At 41.4% G+C, this 25,873-nt stretch overlaps 1 protein-coding gene across 1 annotated transcript in view; it reads left to right on the forward strand.

Annotated features, from left to right (window-relative positions):
• Positions 1 to 25,873, forward strand: part of LOC142964048 (contactin-associated protein-like 4) — a 61,576-nt gene that overhangs the window by 4,724 nt on the left and 30,979 nt on the right. Inside the window, exons 2-5 of the mRNA XM_076104168.1 lie at positions 15,127 to 15,237; positions 21,311 to 21,504; positions 24,192 to 24,339; positions 24,582 to 24,785. Of these exons, the coding sequence (XP_075960283.1) occupies positions 15,127 to 15,237; positions 21,311 to 21,504; positions 24,192 to 24,339; positions 24,582 to 24,785 (657 nt within the window). The remainder of the gene's footprint in view (positions 1 to 15,126; positions 15,238 to 21,310; positions 21,505 to 24,191; positions 24,340 to 24,581; positions 24,786 to 25,873) is intronic.

Here is a 25,873-nt window from a genome sequence, read left to right on the forward strand (position 1 = left end):
AAAACAGTTTCTGCAACTTATTTATTGAAACCTTTTCCTGCAGACATGCGTTGCCTAGCAATATGACACAGAACTAAAAGAAGCAGTTTGATTTATTTATTGTTGTTAATTTTTTTATGTGTAATGTCTCGTATTTTGTCTGGACCCTGAGTTTTTTTATTACGTTATCTCCGCTGTGAGTAACATTTCTTGTTTGACCATAAACAATGATCTTTTTTCAAACGTTAGGAGTTTTGTTGCCTAAACCTGACCAATCGTTTCACAACGATTACCATGTGGCAAAGTACGTTTCTGCAAGCCTGGCACCAGGCTGAAATGAAATGTGTTTATTAATCAAATCTCTGGCTCAGGGGTTTGCTGAGTGACTGTGCTGCATAAACACATTGCTGTCACCTGCTGAGACGTATCACGGGAACCAACAATATTTGATTCTTTGAATAGGAATAATACGACCATTTTTACTTCACCAGAAAACTCATAATGACACGTTAGAAAAACACGTGTTTAAAGTCAGGATAAAGGTTAGAGTACATGTATGGCAGCTAAAACCTCACGGTCAAGGTGCACATCGATCCCATGCATGCAAACTACAAATGACGCATTGATGAACGTCATTTTGGGGCCTGGTCAGGACCACCAGACAGAAAACACAGAGGGAGCTCATAACTTATTTGCGAGAGTAGAGTAGAGAAATCCAGACTCCAGCTCATTTCAGACGGAGACTATGAGGGAATATTGGATAATAAAAGTGCTTTTAGGGCCAATCATCTTGACTCTTCCCCTCTCTGATGGTGTCTGTCTGCACACAGAACTATCAGGGCTTTTAGTTTGACTCCCTTCAGAAGACGGTATTTGCTGCTATCCATACCGGTTATACCACCCCAAAAAGAAATCCATCCCCGTCATCGTGAGGTTTAATTTGTTTTGGTTCATGCTTACTGTGCTTGATTTGAGTCAATCAGCCCACACAGAAAGAAACGGAGCTCTCAGCTGGATAAATGCCAACATTCTTTAAAATCTGATATTTCGTAAGGTAGGTAGTACTTTGGAAAGAAGCTGATTTAACATAGTTTACTGTGGTCCAGGGCCTTCCCCAGTGGTCCTCATCTCTCTAGACGCACACAAAACATTTGACCACATTGAATTTGAATACTTATTCACAGCTCTTGGGCAATTTGGCTTCAGCCCGCGGCTTTATCTCTTAGATAAAAGCCCTTTTCTCTGCTCAACAAGCAGCAGTTCACACTAATGACATCGTTTCACAATACTAATCTTTCTTTAAAGAGTTGAACAAACACAGAAACGAGTTTGGGTAAAATTACCCAGCTTTGTAAGACATTTTTAGAAAAGTGCAAGTCATAGGAGGGTCTTGCATTACCAAACTTTCTTCATTATCACTGTGCCGCTAATATCCATAAAATGGCATTCTGGATGTCCCTCGCCTCCCTGTGATGTGCTTCACTGCCGCTGAGTAGAAAATATCACTCAAACAATCTCTTAGGATCAGGTTGCAGATACATTTTACTTTTAAACTAACTATCTCGTCCATCCCCACAGTCAGCAATCCTGCTTTCACGACTCTGTCTTCCACCTCTGGCTTCAGAAGGTACTAAAATGCATTGCTGACCTTTTTCCACAAAGGGGTATTTTCATACTTTGAACATCTTGTTACAGAGTATGACATCCCAAGAAACAATTTTTTCGTCCAGAAAACACCCACCTGGTGGTTTGATGGAGGATAATGGCTCTAACGTGATTCAAACGTATCTCTAGCCCCTCTCTTAATAATCTGAAGCGTGCCTGGGAAGAGGAATTTGGGATGGAACTGATGAGACCTGGTGGTCTGCAACTGAGAGAGCACACAAATCCTAAATCTGTGTGAGACATGGACTTCAATTTAAAGTGTTCCGGAGTCTGCACATCTCGCAAACTCACCAGGTTTTATCCGGAGGCGGATCCCACCTGTCAGAGGTATCATGGTGCCCCCCCCCCCGTTACCCTATATCATATGTTGGTTTTTCTTTCCCGACAGTTGATTGCCATATTTTGGTTCTCTATTTTTGAAGCCCCAAACATAATGATGGTCTTTGGAGTTGCCCCAGAGGGAATGTCTCTTTCAAATAGCAAATCACTCTCTCCAGCAGTTGCTCTCCTCACGGCCCGCCGTCTAATCCGTCTTAAGTCGAAGGACAGGACTCCACCATCACACGCCTATTGGGTCAAAGATGTAACGGCGCACTTAAAACTAGAAGAACTGACCGTGGCCAAGGCTCTGTTGAAAAAAATACTTCAAGGCGTGGCAGCATGTCCTGGAGTATTTTAACCAACTCCCCATCTCTCTTCTGTTTCTAGTATTATTTAGTTATTGATCATAATTTTTTACAAGCATTTTATTTATATATATATACTTCTTATTTTTTTGTTTTTCTGTGCTGTTGTTGCTGCTTTTATTATGGTTGTAATTGGTTTATACTTCTTCCTTTGTAACTTTTTGTATGTCTATTTATCTGCATATTCACGTAGACTTCTTTGCATACTCATGTGCCTTGGTCTATCTGCTCACCGTCCCAGCAAAAGCAAATTAAAACAGTTGAAATAAACATTGAAATGGATTTTTTCGAACAAAATATCTGCATTTATTATTTCTTAATGAGTTGGATTTCTTGAGAGGAACATAAACCTGTGAATATAGTCTAGTTAGTGTAAATATGTTGTGCGTTTTCCTGCAGAAACTGTTCTGTAAGATTCATGAGACGCTGGAGTTTCTCACGGCGAGAGGAGGAAGCTGAGGAGAAGCACTCGCTCATATTTCCTCTTTAGTGTCATTTATGAAAATGTGTGTTCAGAGAAGGGGAGCCATCAAGGCGATCCGATGAAGTCAAGGCTGCGTTATGGCAGCAGCGGCCGTCAGTCAGCAATCTAGATTTATTAACCCAGGGACACGAAGTTGAGTGATAAAGCTGAGGCCTGCAGTCCATCCATCTGAGTTTGTGACCCATTGATATTTGCTGAAGGCCATTCTCTCTGGAGCTCTGGCTCCCTAAACACACACTCATTCATCACATGGCCGTGTCATCGCCTCAGATGACTTTTACTTGGTCCGAGAGGCTGTCAAACTCTGCTATGGTGCTCTGTCCCTCGGCATTGCAATGGGTTCTGGTTTGGACTGAATAAAAGTAACAGTGGCTGGAGGTGAGTGTAGTTCAGTAGAGGAGCTGCTTTAAGGATTCAAACCCTCGTGGTGGAAAGCATCTTCCCTAGTGAAGAAGAGCAAGGCATTAGAATCCCTACAAGTTACAGGAAGGCTGAGATAAGACCTGACCTCAAACCTCAGAATGAAAGATTATTATCAACTAACATTATTAGTTATGGATCAATCATTTTTGACCGTGAATCCACCTCTTTTGGAGAAATATAATGATGATGTTGATGAAATGATGACAATGATGGAAAGGAAGAAGACAGGGTAGACACACCTGAAGGATATGATGATGATGATGATGATGATTATGATTATGATGATGATGAAGAAGTAGCAGATGGGGTAGATCATGAAGAGGAATATGATTATTATGGTGATCATAAAAAAGGTGAAGAAGAAGAAGAATAATAGTAATAAGATGATGATGATGATGATGATGAAAGATTAGAAGTTATGAGAGAATATATGAAGAATGTTATTATGAAGATGACACTGATGAAGAGAAGAGAGGAAGAAGAGTGGTTTGTTGAGTAGTATCAACAAAATGATGAAGACAAAAATAATATGATGATAAGAAAGAAGATAATGTTGTGATTAGAGGTGGACCATTTAATACCATTTATCAGTCGCTAGCAAGTACCGACTTGCATTCTCTCTACTGTCCACCAGGGGGCGACTCCTCTGGTTGTATAGAAGTCTATGAGAAAATGACTCTACTTCTCTCTTGATTTATTACCTCAGTAAACATTGTAAACATGAGTTTATGGTCTCAGTCTCTAGTTTCAAGTCTTCTTCAATACAGCATGATGTTCATTTAGTACATTATGGTCCATTTAGAGTCAAACAGACCATAAAGCAGGGTACACAATTCCTCTTAAGAGTCACTGCAACTTTTAATTTTCATCACCTCGCTCAACAAATTATAGCAAAGATGTTGGTCAGCTGCTTGAAATTGGAATTGATCCAGCAACCAGGTAGAAAGGTCAATTAATCACGGCCGTTCCTACTTCTGTCATATAATTGTACTACTGCTGTTTAAAACCTTTGGTTCATAAAGATGGCCCCCCGACGGTCAGTGTTGCTCAGACGATACTGTTGTTTATCTGGTTGACTTGTAACTCAGAGCCAATATGTTGCTTACAGAATTCAGTAAACTAATCAATTATTTGGTAGAATCTATGTCTGAGGCCTATGGAGGAGTCCTGGGCATGGTTTAACAAAACATGTGCTTACTGGAGCTGCCTCTTATACTGTATTCCTTTAGACTGTAAACCGCCATCTGTTCCCTCTCACACTGCAGGCTACCACCCGGGATAATTAGATCGGCTGCAGTGTATTGGTAAATGTGTGAGCAGGCGAAATGCTATTGGTATTAGAGACTGTGGCTGACATTGAACACAGCAGGACAAAGCTGAGTAGAAGCCACGGCTTTAAGATGCAGCAGAGATGAGGTATCTGGCGAGCAATTTAATGACTCGGTTAATGAGATGGAAGAGATGGCACAGAACGAGCAGGGCACACCTGCAGTTGCTCCAGCATTTCTGAAAACTTTCTCCCTTCGTCATCTCATTTTTATGGTGTTTCAGGTCAGCTGCAGGACAGCAGCAGGGATTCAATGACAGATCTACAGGTTACAAGAACACTCGGGTGTATTTTGTGTCGTGTATCACGACTCGTATCATTTCAATCGTTTTTCTGTTATGATTCTCATTCATCTGCTTTTGTGCAGAAATGTGCAAAACTGTCCATGGTATGTGCAAAGGTTCACAGTGCGAACTAGAAAAAAAGGATATGGAACGCACAGAGGTAGAGTTCCAAAGATTTGTGCCAATGTAACGCATATAGACAGACATTTATTTACCTCTTGGAAGCGTTTGACACATTACGAGCCACCACCCAGGAAACAATTTAATGTTTAGGTTAAGGTTCAGGCAGCACAATCACTCGGTTGTTTTTTTTCCATGCTGATACTGTACACCCAAAACAATTGCTAACATATACTTTCAGGGATTGTACCAGTTGTACTTTGTTTAAAGGTTGCATATCGGTGATGCAGGGTCGCATTCTTTTAAGAATATCCCATGTTTGGCGCAGGCGACCCTGGACTTCAACAATGACCGTCTCGGGGTATAAATTAGAGGCAGCGCGGTGACGTGTAGGAGTCCGTCCTTCAAAGAGAATGTCTGGCTTCAGTTCCTCGTGTCAGCAGGCCTCTTCTGAAATGTGTGACACTGAACGCCGGCCAACTCCAAGTATACTGATCAGCAGCTCAGTCTGCGTGCTGATCCACCTGTGAAACAATGCTTCGGCAAATCAATAGAGTAACGAAGGAGACGTTGATTATCAGCGCAGAACTTTTCAACAAGTAATTATGTTTCAATATTTCCTCGGGGCAGGAGACGTAAAACAAAGCCGTAATGAAGTATGACTGCAGTGCCACTGAAGTGATCACTGACCTGCACCACACACACACACACGCACGCACACACACACACGCACACACACCCACACCCTCTGTCTTTGACGTTTATGTATTATTCAGGCTACTGCAGTGCCGGTGAAGGCTAAATGAGCGCACATGGTGTGCATTGTACAAACCCCGGATGGTCTCACCAGCAGGGTAAAGAGCTGCCACTGTACTTGAATATTGTATAAAGTGTTTTTGAAAGGTTTTCGCCTCCATGTGCATTTTCAACTCGTTGTTCTGAAATGTGTTATTCTACCGATGGAGTGAACGCAGTTCTTTTTCCTGTGATCCTGTCTGTCTTTGCTCAAATGGTAAAAAGTTAAATGTGTATTGGATGAGGAAAAGTCCGCTGCTGTGACAAAAAATAATCATGTTCAAGTTTTTTATCATTGTCTAATAGCTACCAGCTATTTGAAGACATATGCTGTTGGATTCAGTGTTTTAATGAGTCTAATGTTTTTTTAAATAATGAATACTGAATATAGTGACAAAAAAATAAGCTCTTCAGCCAGTTCACAAATTACTTTGCTGCTGTTTTGTTCCTTTTATTCACACTTCACTCCCCTTATAATGCCTTGTGCAAGGGCACAGTGTCAATAAAAACAAGTGTCCCGCCAGCTTAGCAATTAATGGTTGTAACTTTTTCTTCACAAGCCAGATTCTGAAACCTTTTCAACATGGCAGTTGTGGGTGTTTGTGTAGATGAGATGAAAGTTAAACCTGGCAGAGTGCTGCTCCTCTGATGATCAGAAGAGAAGAATGGTCTGTAAAGTATAGTATGTGCTGATGTAAAAACAGCAGGGAATAGTGTTCCTGAAGTAGCTGAAAGTACAGTGCAAATCTGTGAGTGATCACAGCTCTCTGGGTCAAATTCAATCTTAAAGTAATTAAACAGACAGTTCCGCTGTTTCCTGAATTTTATTGACTGTTTCAAAATACGTTACAGCTGTTTAAAATGCAACTTCAGCTGTTTCGAAGGGCGGCTTCCACCACGGGGGCTTTCCCCGGTGCACATTCGTTTTCAGCCTCCATCCCTGCCAGCCATGACTGTTTCTCCATGTTTCAGTAGACGACACAAAGTCGCCTGAGGAACACCAAGCACGCCGCTCCATCTTGTTCTTAAGCTCGAAGAAAAACTACGTCTTTCATTGAGAGAAAATTACTTCTTTTTTCATGATTTCATGAATCGTTGTAGTTTTGAAAATGTTTTTCATATGTTGTCATGTATGAAAACACTGAAAGTGAACTTCTTGATTACTATAAGACAATCATTTAAACAGCATTTGTATAGGAATGACTCTGTCCCAAGCTTTTCGATCCATATAAGCGGTTTATCACTGTACAATCTAAATTAAATGATTGTAATCGTGCTTGCATAAAGTTTAAATTATAGTGCTGCTTCAAAAGATACGTTGTGAGGAAGAGAGCCACAAACTTTAGTGAATCTATAAACTAGTGAGGTGGTTGAACAAGAATCCTTTCCTCCGGTGTTACTTCTGTTTCCAATGCCCTTGTCCTAAATTAGATGTGTGTGAGGCAGTGAGTCCACTTAGGACACGCATCAGTGAACACAAGAGCAGAACCAACAGGAAAGACTTCTACCTTCACTGTTGCTTATGATTTCTTGCATTGAGTGGAGGATACCTTTACAGCCTTAAAATTCTCCACCATAGAGGAGGTCAGGACCTCCCACCAGGGGAGGAGACAAACACTTTCTGCTCAGAACAGCAGCCAGGTGCGTTTTGAATGTGTACAGTAGCACATATCCAGTGGGACATAACCAGGAACTGTTTTTTATTTGACATTTATTTAACCAGCCTGCCAAGAAGGCAGCAGATTCAAACATCAACTGCACGTCGATTTCATACATACAATAAAACAACAGAAAAACAATACTTTGCAGAGTGAAAGTCCACACGTCAACAGAAGAGGTGCAGAGAGTGTAAAAGACATATAAAAAGGCATCACGACATGCTAAAATTGTTTGGCCTTGTTGCTACATTGTTACACTTTGTGGTAAAAACTTCTGATAACTTTTGTGTGAAACTGGTTAGAGAGTTGAGAGACCCAAGGTCGAGTCTATCCTGAAAATAGAATACTTTTTCAGACTCAACTGCACTAATGGCACCTTTAAAACCAGCCAATTATTGGACCTATTGGACCAATGCTGCTCCTGTGATTGCAAGTGAAGACTGATCAGATTGTACAGTGTGCGGTAATGAGTCCTGTAGCCTGAGTTTGAAATATATCTCAAGCAAATCTGGAAATCCTCATGGTCTACCTTGCTGAGACAGAACTAGGCCTGTTACCAGACATTTAGGTCTATGTAATGCTTAAAATTTAGATTTTTGACTAACCAAATGCCCAAAACATCCTTGTGTGAGCAATTTTAGTACAATCCCCTTGAAGGGTGTTGTTAGAGGGGGAAGGAACCTTAGCCTTAGTTTCATTTGCATTTAAAAGCAGTCAATGAGGGCACGCTGCAATGCGTTTAAGTCAGACTGTAAGTTGGCAGCCGCAGTCTCAAAATAATGAGCAGAGGAAAATACAGGACTGCATCATCAGCATGTTACATTGAGTGTTTCATGTGGTCACAAATATCATTAACATATAATAGAAAGAGTAGAGGCCCCAAAATAGACCCTTGTGGAACTCCCTTTTTAAATTCAACATGATCAGAAAGAACCTGACAAATTTCATGCTGCCTCTTAATTAAATAACCCAAACAAGTTGTTCCTATTTGAACACAGGCATCTGTACAATATAATGCAAAACCTCTGTAATGAATACTGTTATTGTGTCAGAAGGGTGTCACACATGGCAACAGCAATGACTACATAATGCACATAATACACAATATTCAAACTAAAAAGTGAAAATTATTGACATAATTCAACTTTTAAATCAACAACACATTATATGCCTCATTAATGTGGTGCGTCTGCATTTGTACTGTGAGTGTTTGTGTGACTTTATCCGCACCGTGTGCAGTGTATATACTGTATATTTTACACAAGCAGTAGATTGAGCTACTGACTGACATTCTCTGACCGGATAAGCATCTGAGGGCTCGAGTCACAAACTCTCACATGAAGGGCGAGAGACATTGTTTTTCAGCCTCCGAGCCGAGGGTGTGCCGATCCTCACAGCTCAGCAGCTGTTTGACAGACAGGCTCCTTTGCTCCAGCCAGAGAGACGTGCTGGGAGGAAGTCAGACAGGTCAGAGTAGAAAAGGAATTGCAGCTGATGAAGTACAGCTCGAAAAATTCACGCCAAGTCAAATTAGTGCCCCGTCCTTGTCAGCCAAATGATGTCTCAAAAAGACTAATATAAAGTGGGGCAGAAAACTTCTTAGTATCAGTTTTTCTCAGACTAAACAAGTCACTACTCTGCTACTGTTCTATTTCTAAACTAGAATGAACCTCTCAGGGCCAACCAGTCAAGTTGTAATCACAGACTGTAAGAAGTGGACGTAGTCATCGTGTCGTCCCTCATTGCTTTCTTGATGTTTTGAAGCCTCTAGTTCAGCGTTTTGCTCATTGCATCTTGGGTTACGGCTGTCGCCATCTTGGCTTTCTTGCAACCAGTAAACAGAAGTGACCATATTTGGACGGTGGAGAGGTGACGTGGTGACGCCGTATATACATCTCTGGTAGCAACTTGTCAATCACAAGGTATTGTGCTTGCACAGCTTTTATGACGTTAATTAAATATCCTAACATCTTTAAGATGTATTATTATTAACACTATTATTTCTTTAATAGAAGACTGCAATATCTGGAAAATCTCCACTAACTTTCTCTGAGCAAAAGAGGAGGGCTTCGCTCATAGTGCTCTGCTCTGCTCTACCTAAAATGTCAAATGTAATGTAAATGTACATTGCATACACTATTCATGCTGCTCTCTCGCTCTCTCTCTCATTTTATCCTCGTATTGCATTTAAATTTAATGAGTGCATCCAAGGCAGGGAAAAGGCATGCATTTCATTTCTGTATAATCAGATCTAAAAACAGATTCAGAAAAAGGTCCGTTATTCACATTCTTCATACAAATGTAGATATTTAATTGGAAGGAAGAGCAGCCTTGGCTCTTCTTGGTCAAACTGGGGATTGAGTTCGTGCAGGTTTCGCAAAGAGATAATTTATTTGGAAGGTTATGGTTCATGTTTGAGGGCACCAGCAGACCTTGGTGTGATTACTGTGCTCAGAGATGCATGGCTTTAAGGTAACATCGCTGTGAGAGATGCACACTGAGCAGCATGGAACTATGTGTGTCCAAGACCCTTAAAGAGCTCTGAACCTGTAAATCTCCTGATCGCTGTTGTTATTGAAGTGGAGGAGGATGCTCATCAGCTTGATGTAATCATGAATGTTGCGGATGCTGTGCTATTTCAGATAGATAGCTGGATGAGAGGATGCTGATGAAGCTCACTCTGCTGGATGAATTGTGATTAACACGTGTCGTCAGTGTGCAGGGAACCTGTGAGGTTTTTCGTGCTCTCAAACTCACAGAGCTTTGGACGTGAGAGCTGACAAGGCGAAGAAGAGTAATGACTCACAATATCTCTGCTTTGGCCAAGGGCTGTGGAGCTAACACTCCTTTAGCAGCCACAACACTCAGTCCTGTGTGCCTCTGAAATGCTTCTGCAGTGTGTTAAAGCTGTCTCTGCATGTGTAAATTTACTACTAAAAATAACTTGTGAGCAGAAAATACTAACCAGTTATTAATCTAACAGCACAATGAGTTTCACAACGGACTCAGTGTTGGATTATGTTTTGTAGGGAAGTAACAGGAAGACCCGAAGCTCTCTTTAAGAAAAAACTATATGCAACAAGCAGAGCAGCTGACCAGCAGTGTTTGTGTAACAAAACACGATAGCATACAGCCAGCATGCATTTTTACGTGCTCACGAGCTTAGACTGTATATAAGAAGTGGACGTAGTGGACCTGTTTTTTGCAACCAGAAGTGACCAGAGAGGGTGGAGCTAAGGACAACCGAACACTGAAAAATAAAACTTTTAGTTTACCAAAATGTTACCAAAACTTTCATGAACTGAAAACACATTGTGATAGACTTGAAACTAGAGATTGAGACCATAAACTCATGTTTACAATGTTTACTGAGGTAATAAATCAAGAGAGAAGTAGAGTCATTTTCTCATAGACTTCTATACAACCAGAGGAGTCGCCCCCTGGTGGACATTAGAGAGAATGCAGCTTTAAGACACTTCAGCATTGGCTTCACTTTTCAGAACCAGAGGTAGTCACATGGTTGCCAACTATGCTACCTTATCTTAGTGGCTATATAACGTACATTTTAGAGTCAGGCTATAATATAGGTAACTATTTCCAATGCAGAGCTTTAGACAGTTCTGCGCTATTGCTAATGCTAGCTAGTGGAAAGGACTTTTCGCAATGATTGTTCAGTTGATAGCTGTATTTTTTTACATGTTTGTAATGTTTTATGAAACCATTAAAATGTCTTCTATCTATTAGCTATACAGGTATTCATATCTTACTATACCATCTGTTTTAATGGGGTTTTAGAGTGATGCTATCAATGAAACGCACATGCAGTCGGGTAGAAAGCAAACCAGAAGGAATGAGAGCTTTTGAGGAAATAAGCATTGTTTTTGTGCCTTAAACAGCATGAAAAAAGTAAATGTAATGAGTGTGGATGTTTTTTATTTTTCTAAGGAGGAAACCTCCTGGTTGTGGTGCATAATTAGTTATTAGCTCCAGCTGGTCAGAGCACCAGATTTAAATAAGAGAGTGGATTACTCTGCACTATGGTGGCAGGTAAAAAAAGCCTTCTTCAAGGTAAGACAGCTCACACTGTGTGCGTCAGATGAAGAGTGCATTAGTTTGTTTGACTCTGTGATCAATACTTTGGTCATAAGTTTGACATTTCTTTAGAGTTTCAGAGTGTGACTCGACTGCTGATGAGGTGCAGACTGAAGGAAAATTTCTTCAGACAGAAAAATAATCTCTTCAAGATACTGTGTAGCTGATCAATAATCTTTCTTTTTTGTGGGAACATTCCAGGATACAAGTAGACACACGAAGGTGAACAAAAAGCTGTATTTTAAAGCTGTCTAAAGGGAAAATAACTGCAAAAACTGGACCACTAAATTGAATTAAGTTTGACAAGGCCAGCTCTCTTTAAACCATTAGGAGTGAATCTTGTGTGTGATTTCTTATAAAATGAAATGGCAACCGTCAAAAGGAGTGCAGCAAAGCCCCTGGGGTTGGCAGGAAGATCTAGTATCTTCTGATATTTCACAGGCTTTCCTTCACAAACAGGCTCAGTGAGCAGCAGTTAGGAGTCCAACTTGTACTCAACATTTATCGCCACTTCTTGTTGATGTGTCAGGGGATTTTGTGCTCCACTGGTTTCAGTCAGCGACCCAAACTCAACTGAAGGGAATTCCTTTTCTGTTTGAAGAAGTCCTCTGCATTTTCTATCTACCCCTCAGTGATCTCATACAATCTCCTATTTGTCTGTGAGCCACTGGGACAGACGTTTTGGAGGTAGTTATAATATTTCTGTGGCAAAATATTATTGGTTGTAACTTGGTACCGTGATAAAGATCTGTGGATTTTTGTGAAATGTTTTCTGCTGCACTTCTAGTATTAATAAGTGAACCGTAACCACTAAGAGATCAAAGCATGATCTCACAGAAATACTTGAAATGACGACGGCATTATAACAACGCGTTACGCGGTGGTTGCATGTAATGTGTTAAAATTACGTGTCATCACTACGGAAACGATATAACGTTTTAGGCAACAGAACCACTTAGTTACGTTTAGGAAAAGTGTCACGAGCGTAACTTCACAATAACTCAACACAAAAAACGATCTCAAATCCCGGTCTGCTGGTTGAAAATGTGTTTATTTGAGCCGTCACCCTCCCGTCCTCTGTGTCTTCTTCTCCTTGTTTAATACTTCGTCACTTCCTCTCACAGCTGCAGTCACGTGGATGCGTTTAATCTGCGTGTCCACCATGAAATAAAGGATCCTAATTTGCTTTCCATTGGCGTTGTTTTCATGGTGTCGACACATTGTTAAGAGGTCGTGGCCATTTCACGTATTCCTGTGAGACCAAGTTGGGTTTCAATGTTTCTGAGTGTGTGTGTACATCCATATCATTTCCCTGCACAGTGAACACATTACTTACTTTAATAGCAAATTGATTTCTGGAGTGTGAAAACCATTTCTGTCTCTGACACTTGAACTGAGAATCACAAAGACATCGATTATGGCAGTTGCACCAAATATTTCATTGATACAGTTATTTTTTTAATTTACATACATTTTCTGTAAAGAACAAATGAGGGCAACTGACAAAACATTTCTTTTATCCTTTTTTTCTGTGATGAGATTGTTTTGGATCACTTTGGGCTGAACATTAGGATGTGAAGTGTGACCGCCCTCTGGACTGTTTGCTCTTCTCTAATTGGTCTGACTGGGAACACCTGGCCCTAAAAAATAAAAGCTGCACCCTATAGTCTCATATCTGCTTGTGCTTTGTTTGGGTCCTTTATCATCTTCCCCTCACATGCATTTACTCACACTGCTGTCTTTAGCCACATCTTATCTGTTTGCAATATAAATACGTTAATTTAAGTGCATTTTCAACACAAGTTCATGTCGACTCAAGGAACTTGTGGTGAGCTCATATTTGTGAGGTACACGAAAATATTTACAATCATGAGCATTTATAAAATTTTCTTGCAAACTTAAATGACCCGGTGCAGCCTGAAGCTGAACCCCCCCCCCCCGCTGATAATGGATATCTCCTCTATCGCTGAGAGGGAAATATCTCCCGAGAGCGGAGAGATTATATTAATGATGGATCTTGAGCTGTCTTTACTTTGTTTGGTCGAGATTTAATCACACTTGATATTGGATTTCTGCCAGTTGAGGGAACTTACTGGGAAGGTTTGACTTTGGTCTCTCTTTCACGGGACTTTCATTGTATCTGGCTTTTGTTCATTGTTGTGTGTTGTTTGCACGATGCTGAATAATCTGTTTACAATAACTCAGCCGTGCACACTAACATTAAGACGATTAGATATATAACATCGTTCATTGAGTCCATGAAAACCTGACAAAGTAGCCATGTGTGAAGGATTTTATTAGGAAATGTTTTTACTTCTATTTTAAGTAAGACATATTTGCTCGTATTTAAAACGTAGCACGCCACGGACAGACTTCATTAATGCCTTCATTGTGAAAAGTAAATTAGCCAAATACAACTACACTTGTTGAGACATAATTATGTGCAGTCTTGTTTGTGGTTTAGTCAGGTGATGTACTCTTGAAGCATATCTGAAATGTGCAAAATGAGTAAAACCTTGAGTACAGAGAAGCAGTGAGTTGTTTTTAATACGTTAATATCCAAATCTGGAAGCTCCAAGTCAGCATCTGTGCAGAAACACATTGTTGGCAGTTGAGGAGAACAACTAAAGAGAATAGTTTATTAGAAAGTTCCAGAATGCCAAGTTGGCACTCGAAATGTTTCTTCTTGCTGTCAACTAAATAGAGTGAATGGAGAGAAATGTCTTTTAAAGTAGTCGTTGTATGCGTGTGCTTGAATTAGATTGATTAATTGATGTAAGTCGATGACGTTTGTTTTTGCAATAAATCTTTGAGTTTCCCCGTTTTTCCCCTCATGAGGTGCCGTCTGACATTAATATTGATGTGCTTTAACATTTATCTCCTATTCTTTGGCTTTAGAGTTGTATGTTCATTTTGCATCCAATGAGCTGGGATACGGAGAGCAAGAACACATTCAGGAAGGACTCGATGAACCCAGAACGTTTTAACGTTACAGAAGAACCGTCTCTTGTAAACAAAACCAAAGTCACATATTCTCACATGGCTTATTAAAGTGTGACATCTTGGAAATGTTTGAATACAGAATTTGTAAACCTAAAGCCAAAGTGTGATTTATTTTGTAAATAATTGTACTCTGGCCATCTTTTTGCCCGTAGAAGGGGGACCAAAAGAGCTGATATGTTTAGTTGTGACCGGCTCAAAGGACCATGGCAAATAAACAAACAAAAAAGCTAATTGTTTTTTGTCTGTAAGTCAGTTGAAAAGAGTGTAAATGTGTGTTGAGTTACTCACAGTGTCAGTGTTTAACTGCCGATGATGTATGGAAAGCCTCCTCTGACATCACTGATCCACTCCACCGGCCAGTTTGTCTAATTATTGTGTCTGCTCTATCGAGTAGTTAGGAAACAATGCATTATTCATCTAGCAGGGCCTCATTATAAGCAGTTTACACAGGGCTGATAGAAGGGCAAGTAATGAGGGATTAGTCCCCATAAATCGAAGACGTTCACGTGGTGTTGTTATTGTGAGACACCTCAATGAAGGATCACTACAGTCCTCTATAACTCTGTCGTGATTTCAAAGCGTCTGTTTGTCTTGTTTTTGTGGTTCACAGAGGTGTGTCACAGTCCGCTAGTTCCCAATCTGCTGCCGTCGTCCTTCAGAAGCTCCTCGCAGTTGTCGGGCAGCCATGGGCCGGGCTTCGCTAAGCTGAACCGCAGAGAAGGTGAGTAACAGTGAGAACCACCATCAGCGTGGTTGATACCTACGGAGTCCCGGAGGGGACATGGAGGGGGAAAGAAAACCCCCAACAACTTCATTTCCCGGTCAGTTCAGTTCTCACATAAGCGGGAGATATCTGAAGAGAACACTGACTTTTATCGCAAAGTGCATTCTGACCTGGTTCGGCTATTGTTTTTTCACTTTAAATAAAACCACACATCCATGTGACAAAAGCCTCCACAACTGCACTTATACGTGTCCCGTGAAATACATGACAGGGACAGTAGCTCGGAAAATTGCAATATGGGGCACTGAATATGATTCATTTATCTTCAGCCCACAAAAGAGACTAAATATTTGTGAGATTTCACAAAAAGTATGTTTTTAACTTCTGATTTCGCCCCCCCCCCCCCCCCCCCCCCCCTCCATGTGCCCTCCGGGGCTCCGTACTCATGTAATGTTTCATAGTGTAATAGATCTGTGTGGTGGGCTCTTTCACTCTGTCCAATCCCTTATCCGTCAACTACATGTCAAGGCCCGGTGATAAATTAGAAGGTTCATCGTTTCGACTAAGAAATGTTGATCGTTTATTTTGCTTGCTGGCATCTGTCTTAATCCAAAATCCCATCATGCGTGAGTAGCAGTGGTCCACTAGGCTTCACATGATGTACATTTCCTCTTTGTGCGTCACGTTTAACGCCACACCGTTTGTTTAGGCAACGAAACCAGGAAAAACATCCAAGGTTGGGCTTAAAATGAGTACGTTATCTGAGTAACGTATGTGAGGAAACCACATGAACAACACTTAGGTCACAAACGTCACAAACACCGGCCTCCTGGTTGCAAGTCCTTTATTACAAATAGTACCTTGAGAGCTACCATGTGTCAGCTGGATTTGTTAGTAAGCAGTTGATTGCTAGCAGGTTAGCCATTAGCAGGCAATAATCCAAATTAAGATCAGGGTTGTGTTTCTGTGTGTTTGTTGTGGAGTCAAATTTAGCATTTTAAGATCAACAAATGAATGCTGCAATCTTGTCCTCCTTTCTTCTCAATCTTTTATTATTTTTTTTCAACCCAGAGTGTTGTATTTGTTGCACTGGTTGTGCAGATAAAAGAAGCAGTGAAAAGAAGCTCCCCTCTGCTTCTGTTCTGATGTGTTGCAGCAGCGTGATTCACTGCCCTGCAGGACACGCAGCACACAACATCAAAGATGAGTCTCACTTGGGTTCTCACAGTCTTGACAGACGCCTGATGGGGTGAATGATGGACAGACGGATTAAACCCACAACAATACTGTGGCCGTCGGACGGATGGGCCGATACGGAGGCTTTGAGAAAACCCACCTCTGTTTATGGTGCGTCGTGGAGGAAGAGTCGGCTGATGAACACTCGAACCAGAGACAAGAATCAGACGAAAGCACTCTTTGTCTTCAACACAATAGAGGATCTGAATGGTTTTCACCACCTGGGAGAATGCAGGAGGCTTTCTCCTAGGTGTGTGTGTGTGTGTTTGTGATGGCAAAAGGTGTGAGCAAACACACACACACATGCTGTGTTCTTTCACTTCAGTCAACCTGCAGATGTGAGTTCAAGCTGCGTTATCAAGGATCTGATGCTTCTAAAAGAAGATCATGTTAGTGGATCACGGAAGAAGACAGGGAGAAGCAAAGAGATAAAGAATTAATGAAACAAGATGGAAACAGAATGGAAGGACAGTGAAGACGTTTTGTTTTTGTTTGTTTATCTAGCACACAAGAAAAGAACCCTGAAGATGCTGGAAAAAGAACAGCATCGTCAGGCTGGTCTCCTCCAGCATTCGTAGCAAAAGCTACAACAAAAGAATGCGCCTCAATTTACTAGATATCTCATGAAATTATTTTGTATTTTATCCACCAAATCATGAATAAGGAAGTATAAAGACAGCTACATCTCACACAGGGAGGGTGGGTCCAACAAACAGGAAGCTTTCAGCCAGGAGACCACAGTTTCTTCCAACCGTTGTATGAGGATACGCTGGTTGAATATGCATGTCATTGTCCCCACAGTCTCTAAAAGATGCATCTGATTTGCAAACAAAGTGCCCTATAGATATTAAATATACATTATATATATATATATATAGATGTACACTTATTGTTTGCATATTTAAGCGTGCATATGTCATCACAAGAACACCTCGCAGGTTACGATGCCTTATTGACTCTGCATGAGATTTGTATTGAATTACAGTTTAGAACTGAATTAGTCTGATCGATAAACCCAATTTAGTTTTGAAAGCAACAACACAGATTAACAAAGTGCATTGGTGTAAAAATAAACACTGCTTTAGTTCCTGAATCCCAGCCGTTCTCTGTAGAAATCACTGGATAGATGAAAAACTCCCCCTGGTCGTTCTCGTCTCCTCCAGCTGCTGCTAACGCTCCGCATCCTCTGCAGTCTCTCTCTCTCTGAGGAGCCGCCTCATTCCAAGTTAATTTACCAGCAAAATGAGCAGAGACTGGTGAGCACACACACACACACACACACACACACACAGCTCTGTTTAACAGAAGCACTGAGATATCTCTGCAGCCTCCAAACACTCTGCAGCAGTCTAGTTGCACTATTAACCTGCGGAATGACGGAGCATTGGTAATTAAAAGCTTGTAAAATACAACACGCTTGCTTCTCTCATTAGTGGACTATCTTTTATAGTGAATCACTTGAATCATAAATGAAAGGCCCGTGTATTTCTAACTGTCTCGTAGTGTTTTGTAGAGTATTGTAGCTTAGTGGGTAGAGTGATCAATCAGAAGGTTGGATCTCTATTGTCTGCATGTCAAAGTGTCCTTGAGTCAGACACTGAACCCACTCAGCCGGCTGCTCCTACATGCTTAGGATGGTTTACATTTCATGTATTTAGCTCTGAGTATATGACCATTGAAATTAAGTTTTGAGTAAGTATGAGGAAGAAACTGATCTCACCCTGGGACCCTCAATCAGGAGAGACAAGTCAGATGAAGGAAAGATACTTGTTTATTATTAACAGACGATATGAGATGATAAAAGTCTTGACAGAGTCTTTGGCCCTTGGATTTATAATCGACAGGCATCTGCCCTGAGCAGCAGCAGGATAAACCCCCCCGTGGAGTCCAGACACTGGTGGTGGTGGTGGTGGTGGCTGATGAGGCTGATAGAATGATGAGTTGATGAAGCCGATCAGCAAGATGATAGGCTAAGGATTTCGTTGTGCTATTGGATAGAGACCAGCTGATCTGAACAGCTGATATCATGATTGACAGCCCCGAACAATGACAAGGAATTTATGAGATAGCATGTGTGAGGAGTGAATCGCTGATGTATGAGAAATAAAGAGTCTAGTCTTCCTGACCGAACTTACGCTAGAGCTTCATTCCATCAGAATGAATTGAGAAATGCTGTAAATGCATCTAAATTGTGACCATAGTGCCTTTAAATGAAATCAAATGGCATTCTTCAAAACTGCTGCTTCTGCTTCACTGAATAACTGATCATCCAAAATATATAGTATTTAATAATTCTGTGAAAATTGGCTTTTTAATGGGACATAAATTAAATTAAACTAAACATGTAAAGCACTGAAAGCAAAGCCTACTCCTCTCTTGTAGCAATGATGTACCACAAGCCATGGACGACCAATCTCTACCAAGTCATGAAAGTTACTGTGACGAACTTTTAACTGGCTGAGAAATACTGATGCCTCTATATGACCTACATAAGTAAACACAACCATCACCGAGAAGATTGGCTGTCTTTATGTAGTTATTCAATCAGTGTGGCCTCTGGCAGCGACCAGCCCACAGAGGACAGAACCAGATCCGGAGCTCCGGAGGGAGGAGGAACGCTCAGCTCCCGGCAGCAGCGTCTCCTCCTCCTCCTCCTCCTCCTCCAGGAGCAGAGCTTCTCCTCTCTGGGAGCCAACACCGACACCAGGACGTATTGCTGGGCCCGCTTGAGGAGAGGCAGGCACGGGAGAACCAGAACCAGGACTGAGCGAAGCAGACCATCAGGCCCTGCTGCAGTAAAATGAGAGGTTTTCTAAAAGGACTCTGGTGCTCGGGAACACTACCACGTTTGTCCACAGGGACCGCCAGAATCAACACACAATGAAAGTTACTTGTAGCAACTTTAAGAAGTCACAAATAAAATCCAGTTTACTGTTGTATTTGTTCATCACATATACCTGATCAACACCTACGTAAAATGAGATGTTCTCTGCACTAGTTTGACGAGTGTTGAGCGTGTCTCTCTTCCTGTCTGTCTGTGCGTTACTGATGGCCAAAGGGACGTTTTGAAATGCTGCTTGCGGTGAAGCCGTCAGCTCTACCAGCACTGAGCGTTGCAGTATGGTTTTGTTCTGCCTCTCCTGCTACAGTTAATATCCAGACATGAAATACATCAGACATCTCAACCACATCTCAACCACCAGCTTCTATTCATTCAACATTTGCAGAGGGGATTTAATCACATTTCCTTCCAGGCAGATAGATACTTGGGTTTCATCTTTGATCCACTAATCTCTGGCAGTGCAGCCGTAAGTCAGTTGGGAACCAAAGTTACAATACCTGCCCGAGGAGAGGAAGTCGCTCCTCTAATGACTGAGATGTTGGCTCCAAAAACTTTGATTTTAGAGAAATTGGAGTCTGATCTGCTCCGTGGAGGAACATTTTAAACTTATAAGCACAATATACAGAATATATATATATAACACTTACATTTTTTTGCCTCAAGGCTCTTGCACAACCTCTAACTCTACTGATACCAAGTGGCTCAATTGGCAGAGGGCCCAGGCTCAAAAGTTATTTTCTTACAGAACTTTGGAACAAGATATAAATATATTTCTAAAATCTACGGCTGTCAAAGGGAATCGTGTAGTGACAGAAGGATGACACTCATATGTCTGCGCTTGTCATTATTAATTAGAGATCTGTCTTCAAAGTGAGAAGTCATCTCTTTCAAATATGGAGAAAAGTTTTGATGGAATGAAAAACACATCTCCTTCAATATACTAGTGTGAATTATGGCCTGTTATGACTTATAATACAGAAGTGCTTTATGGTGGATTTATTGTCCTGTACTCCTGTCCATCCTTCTGAGGACACTTTGTTCTTTTCTTATGTCTTCACGAGAAGTTTTAGGGTTAGTTTATTACTGCTTTGCCCAAGGCTCTCACCTGCATTTGGAACCTGCATGGAAAGGGGAGAATAATGGCATCGCCTGATATTATGCATCTGGGATGATGGATGTGAGGGCAAATGGTGGTCGTTGGGGTAAAATCCAGAGATGCTCCTCCTCCGTGGTTTGCAGAAATGTACAATGCCAACATTGCCAACGACCGAGCTGCTGATCGCCCTCAGCGAAGGAGTGTAACCTCCAGGGAGTGAATTACGTCAGGAACATCCTCAGAAATATAAAAGCACAAGCTCAACGCATGCAACAAAAGCCATCCTCATGATGTTCTGACAGCAAGATGTCCCTTTGAGATGACTCAGCACGAACACACACACTCACCTTTTTGTATTTTAATTATTGAATGTGTCTTCATCTCATGCTCCTCTGCCCTGGTTCTGGGATTATATGAAGGTCTGCAATGGACTGGCCACTTTAATATTGTATCAGGCTTAATGCCTCAGCTGCAGCTTATATTATACGGAGAACAGTCCTTAAGCTACAGATTAAACTCTTTCACTGTTCCAAATTAAACATCAAAGACATAAATTGATAAACTATTTGTGCTTAGGGCTTTTGAACTACGGGCTTTAAACTATGGGAAAGTGTGTCTGATTAAATAACTTTAGTACAGTTTGTCTTCTTTTAACAACTGAAAACTTTGCATGTGTGAATTTGCATTTATCTTAACACTTTTTTTGTTCTTTTCCAGCAGCGTCAATCTTTTCACATAAAGCAGAGTCTCTGTTGATATGTTTTAATTAATTTAATTCCCCTTTGATGTTCCAGAACTCATAACACGCTCTATAGAGAAAGTGAGTTTTTTATGTTGAGAAGTAAGTCATCCCTTCTTACTCTGGATGATACAAAGGTGTTTCTCTCTTCTTCCAGGAGCTGGAGGTTGGTCTCCTCTGAGCTCAGACAGATATCAGTGGTTGGAGGTGGACCTGGGCGGGCGGACACATATCACCGCTGTTTCTACGCAGGGTCGCTACGGCAGCTCCGATTGGCTGACGGCCTACCTGCTGATGTTCAGCGACACGGGACACAACTGGAAGCAGTATCGACAGGAAGACAGCATAGAGGTGAGTGCACTGAGAGGTTATACTAACAACTAAAAATGATATCAACCAATGTAGAGGTAAAGTAATAACTAAGTGGGTCTGTGACTATAGAGTCAAAAAAAAATGACATGTCACAATAAAGCTCAGTAATAACATCCATAACTGGCTCCGTTTTATTCAGTGAGACAAAACCCTGAAACCAAATTCAGTCCTTACTCTATTTATTAGTTTAAACTGTAAGAAATGTACTGTGACATGTCAAAATGAACAAAACAAAAATGCTGCTAGTACAATAACAATGTTCCTTTTGAAGAGACCAGACAAAATAATGTTGCATGTAATGTGCTGATAATTGATGTGCTCACTAATTTGTTTATCAAATTGAAGCATTCAGTAAAAAAGCCCCTGAAATAAACGTGTTTAAATTAAATAAGCGTCCTGGATATGTAACTAGGAGACCGCTGTTAGTGTGAAACAAAAGGTAAACGTTCATTATTTCATGTTACTTTTGCAGTTATTTTAACCCAAACCACAATCCTTTCCTGAACCTAACTAAGTTGTTTCCTGTGAAGACAGAAGTTAATTCTAAAATACTGCATGCATGTAACTAGTGCAAATGTACACGTGTTGCTGGACTCAAGAAGGAAAATGAGGAGTACTTTTATCATAAAATATTGTCTGGCAACCGGAAGGTCAACAGTTCGATCCTCGACTGGGACGTGTCACGTGTCAATACACTGAACCCCAGGCTCCCCGGACGCCTGTCATTGGCAGCCCACTGCTCCCTATATACAGGGATGGGTTAAATGCAGAGACAAATTTCCCCCTTAAAGGGATCAATATAGTATATTAATTAAAAAATGAAGGAATTATCATCTCATTCACTCCCACAATTCGTGAAATGTTGCACAGTGTTAACCTCATTACACTTTAGTCGGTAGAGACTGTCAAGCATTACCTCAAAGCTCTAAGTATAGACAGAGACTTCTCCCTATTGCAGTGACGCTGTGACGAGCAGCTTGGCCTTTAAAGCTGGTGATGAGGGAAGACTCTCGCAGCGATGGGTAAAACTAATGTCAAGCTGAGACTCCTTCACAGAGAGAACAGGGCTTCTCGCGGCTTAAAAGCTTGTTGATTTCACTCTCAACATAAATCAGGGATAAATCCACGGCAAGTCTCCAAAGTCCTTCTAAAGCTCCGCATGTTAGTCAGCCCAGTTTATTGGGGCTTTCGGGGGAGCAGAGTCGACTGCCGAGCCGCTTCATCGGTTACAATTCTTCCAGGATTTCTCTTTTCCTTTAAGCTCACAGGTCAGAGTTGGTGAGGCGGAGTAATGCTCCCTCCTTCTCTAATTTTCTCCTCCCTCTCTCAAATTCTCTCCTCTTTTTATCTTCACATAGAAAAAGGTGTGAAAGAAGTGAGCAGATGGTGTTGGGAATAAATAACTGTCCCCATCAGAGAATATAGCATCCTTAAGTGGTAATGGAGGCGAAGGGAGTTGAAGTACATCATAGATTTCCCTATAGCAATGATGAAGACTCTGTTAATGAGCATCATCCTGACATGCAAATATAGGCTCTATATGCCAAGAGAAAAGCTTTAAGTGGCGGCAGAGGAACATTAAAGTGCAGCAGAATGCGAAGGAGTGGAAGTCGACGTGTGATTCGTTACACTTCTTTGATTTGGTTTCATCAAACTTTTCTGACGGTTTTAACCCAAAACCCGTCAGCAGGATGGAAAAGCATGTTTTTGTTTAACAATCGCCAAAACGACACCGTTCGTCAGAGCCAGACGCTGTAAAAAACTGTCATTGTCGTCATCTTTTCATCTTCCCGACGGTCCTTGGACACATCATGTGTGACAAACGCTTCCGTCACAAAAAGTTTCTTCAAGGACATTTCAGTCGCTCACTGAGCCGTCCTGCAGCACCTTCACGTCCAAACGGTGCTGAAATGCTTCAGTGTGATTGTAGGTTAAGTTTACAGTATTTGCATATAGATAAAAAAATCAAATAAAGGGATCAGAGCCGGTATGCAGACGTTGGATTCTTAGTGAAGGAGCCAAGAAAAAGGAAAATCAAGACAAAAATCAGAAGCAAAGGTAATTTAGGGGAAAAAGATCGAGATTCCGAACCAAATCAAACAAAGTATTTTTTCACTTACGTAACAATATTTTACTTCTTTGTCTGTGTGAAGAGAAGCAGAACTACCTACAAAGCAAAAGGAAAGTCGAGTTATGGTCGAGAAAATGTTCATGGCTGAAAGTGAAAGTTGATGAAAGGGTTTAAGATCAAGTTTCAAAAGGTTAAAACACATCCACAATGAGTGTGCAGGGATTACAGAGGTTAATACATGTTATTCTCTAAGGACCAAGTGTTTACCAAAGCGTCCAAAGCGTATACAAACTACAACTACAGCTTCACAAATCCAATGTTCCACCTGATTGAGACTCCATTCACCAGAAACGTGGCCCTATCTCCACAAAGTTCCCTTCATTAAGAGGAAAATGAAACCAATCACCTCTCACAGAAGCCTTCGGGAGCTCTCTTATAAAAGCATGAGAGGGCGTGTTCACCTATTAGACCTAAGCTTGACGACAATAAACATCCAGAGGGAGGAAGTTCACAGCTATCTTTGTGCTGTCAAAAGATGGACAGATGCATGGATGGAAAGCCAGATAACGACTTGCTGCCGTTGATGTGTTTCCAGGCTTTTCCAGGTAACAGTAATGCAGACAGTGTGGTCCAGCACAAGCTCCAGCATCCGGTGATCGCCCGCTACGTCCGCCTCCTCCCCCTGGACTGGAATCCCAATGGTCGGATTGGACTCAGACTGGAGACCTATGGATGTGCTCACGGTCAGTTTGGACTCTTTATTATTTTATCCTCCATTTATAGATGTAAACTAAAAAGACGAGAGTAGAGTAGAGGATCATTCACATTGTTGAATGGGACAAAAGATCATCTACGTACCAGTAAGTGTTTCAGAATCAGCCCAATGCTTTCTAAATCAAGTTTGAGAAATGGACATCCTGAAGGATTTATTTGACTCATGTCTGCTGTTAAAAGTCCTCTGAGGAATGTGTGCTTTTGTTTTCAGACTCTGTCGTGGTGAGCCTCGATGGCCGCAGCAGCCTCCTCTTCAGGTTGAGTCCCAGGCCGAGGCAGATGACCAGGGAGAGCATCTCTCTGACCTTTAAAACCCTGAGGAACTCTGGGACACTTCTTCACGCTGAGGGACAGAGCGAGCACAGCCTCGTCCTGGAGTTAGAGAAAGGAAAGCTTCTGCTGCTCCTCCGAAAAGGTACAACTGTAAAACCCTCGTCCGCACAACTTCGCGATTGCTCAACGTCTCGCTGGCGTGTGAGTCAATTCCCGCTGGTTACATGCATACGGTCTTTTCAAAATAAATTTCCATCGTCACAGGAAACTACTTGGTTAGGTTTAGGAAGAGATCGTAGTTTGGGTTAAAATAACGACTAAGTGGCGTTGACGGAAGTTACGTGACCAATGAATCAACGTTGCGGTCTGAAAGTCCAGTGCTTTGGACCCACTCACCCACCCGACCTCCTCCCTGTGCAATTTAAATCATTGAATCATTAATTACTTATTTTGTGCAAAAGAAAATAGACAAGAAACTGGCAGAAAATAGACTGGGGATCATTTCCGTAAATGATGAAATTGAGTAAAATGATTGACTTAATAAACATCTTATGGTTGTGAAAGACATGCCTCTATCTTGCAGGAGTGACCGCGAGGTTAATCGTGTGGCATCATCATCATCGTCTTCTTCTACACAGAAATGTTGTCAGAGGCAGCTCCTTCTCTTTTGTTTCTCAAATCGTGGCCTGAAGCAGATTTAATCGCTGCGTGTGTTTCCTCACAGTCTGCAACTTGTTCTGGTGGATTTAGGTGTTTGTAAACGCCATGTTTGGTTATTCCTCCATCTCTGATCGTTGTTTTCAGTATCTGTTTCGCATCTCTTGGGAGCAGTTATTTTTATGATGATGTTTTAATTCATTGAAGAAAATGCTGACAAATGCATGTATGTGAGGCACAAAGAGACGTACGTCTATGATGATGATGCCTTTTGAACACAACCCACAGGCCGTCAGATCAAGAAGTCAGAGTTGTTGTTTCTTCTGCCGTTCAACGGTCGAGTCAAACTTGAGTAAATGTGAAACGTGACATCAAGGGACGGCATTACTTCATAGTCAACATGCACACATATTTGATCATGTATTTTTAAACGTGTGTATTGCTTCAGAAGACTCCACCACAGTGCCGGGTTCCCATGAGCAGTTTTCTTGGTTCGGTTCTTAGTAATATACCAGCCTCTCTAAATCCATTGTTCTGCCCTTTAAAACTTCATGAAGTTTAACTTTTGAAAAA

The sequence above is a fragment of the Anarhichas minor genome, unplaced genomic scaffold (assembly GCF_050575085.1).
Source record: "Anarhichas minor isolate MPS153535 unplaced genomic scaffold, ASM5057508v1 ptg000029l, whole genome shotgun sequence".
Lineage (NCBI taxonomy): Eukaryota > Metazoa > Chordata > Actinopteri > Perciformes > Anarhichadidae > Anarhichas > Anarhichas minor.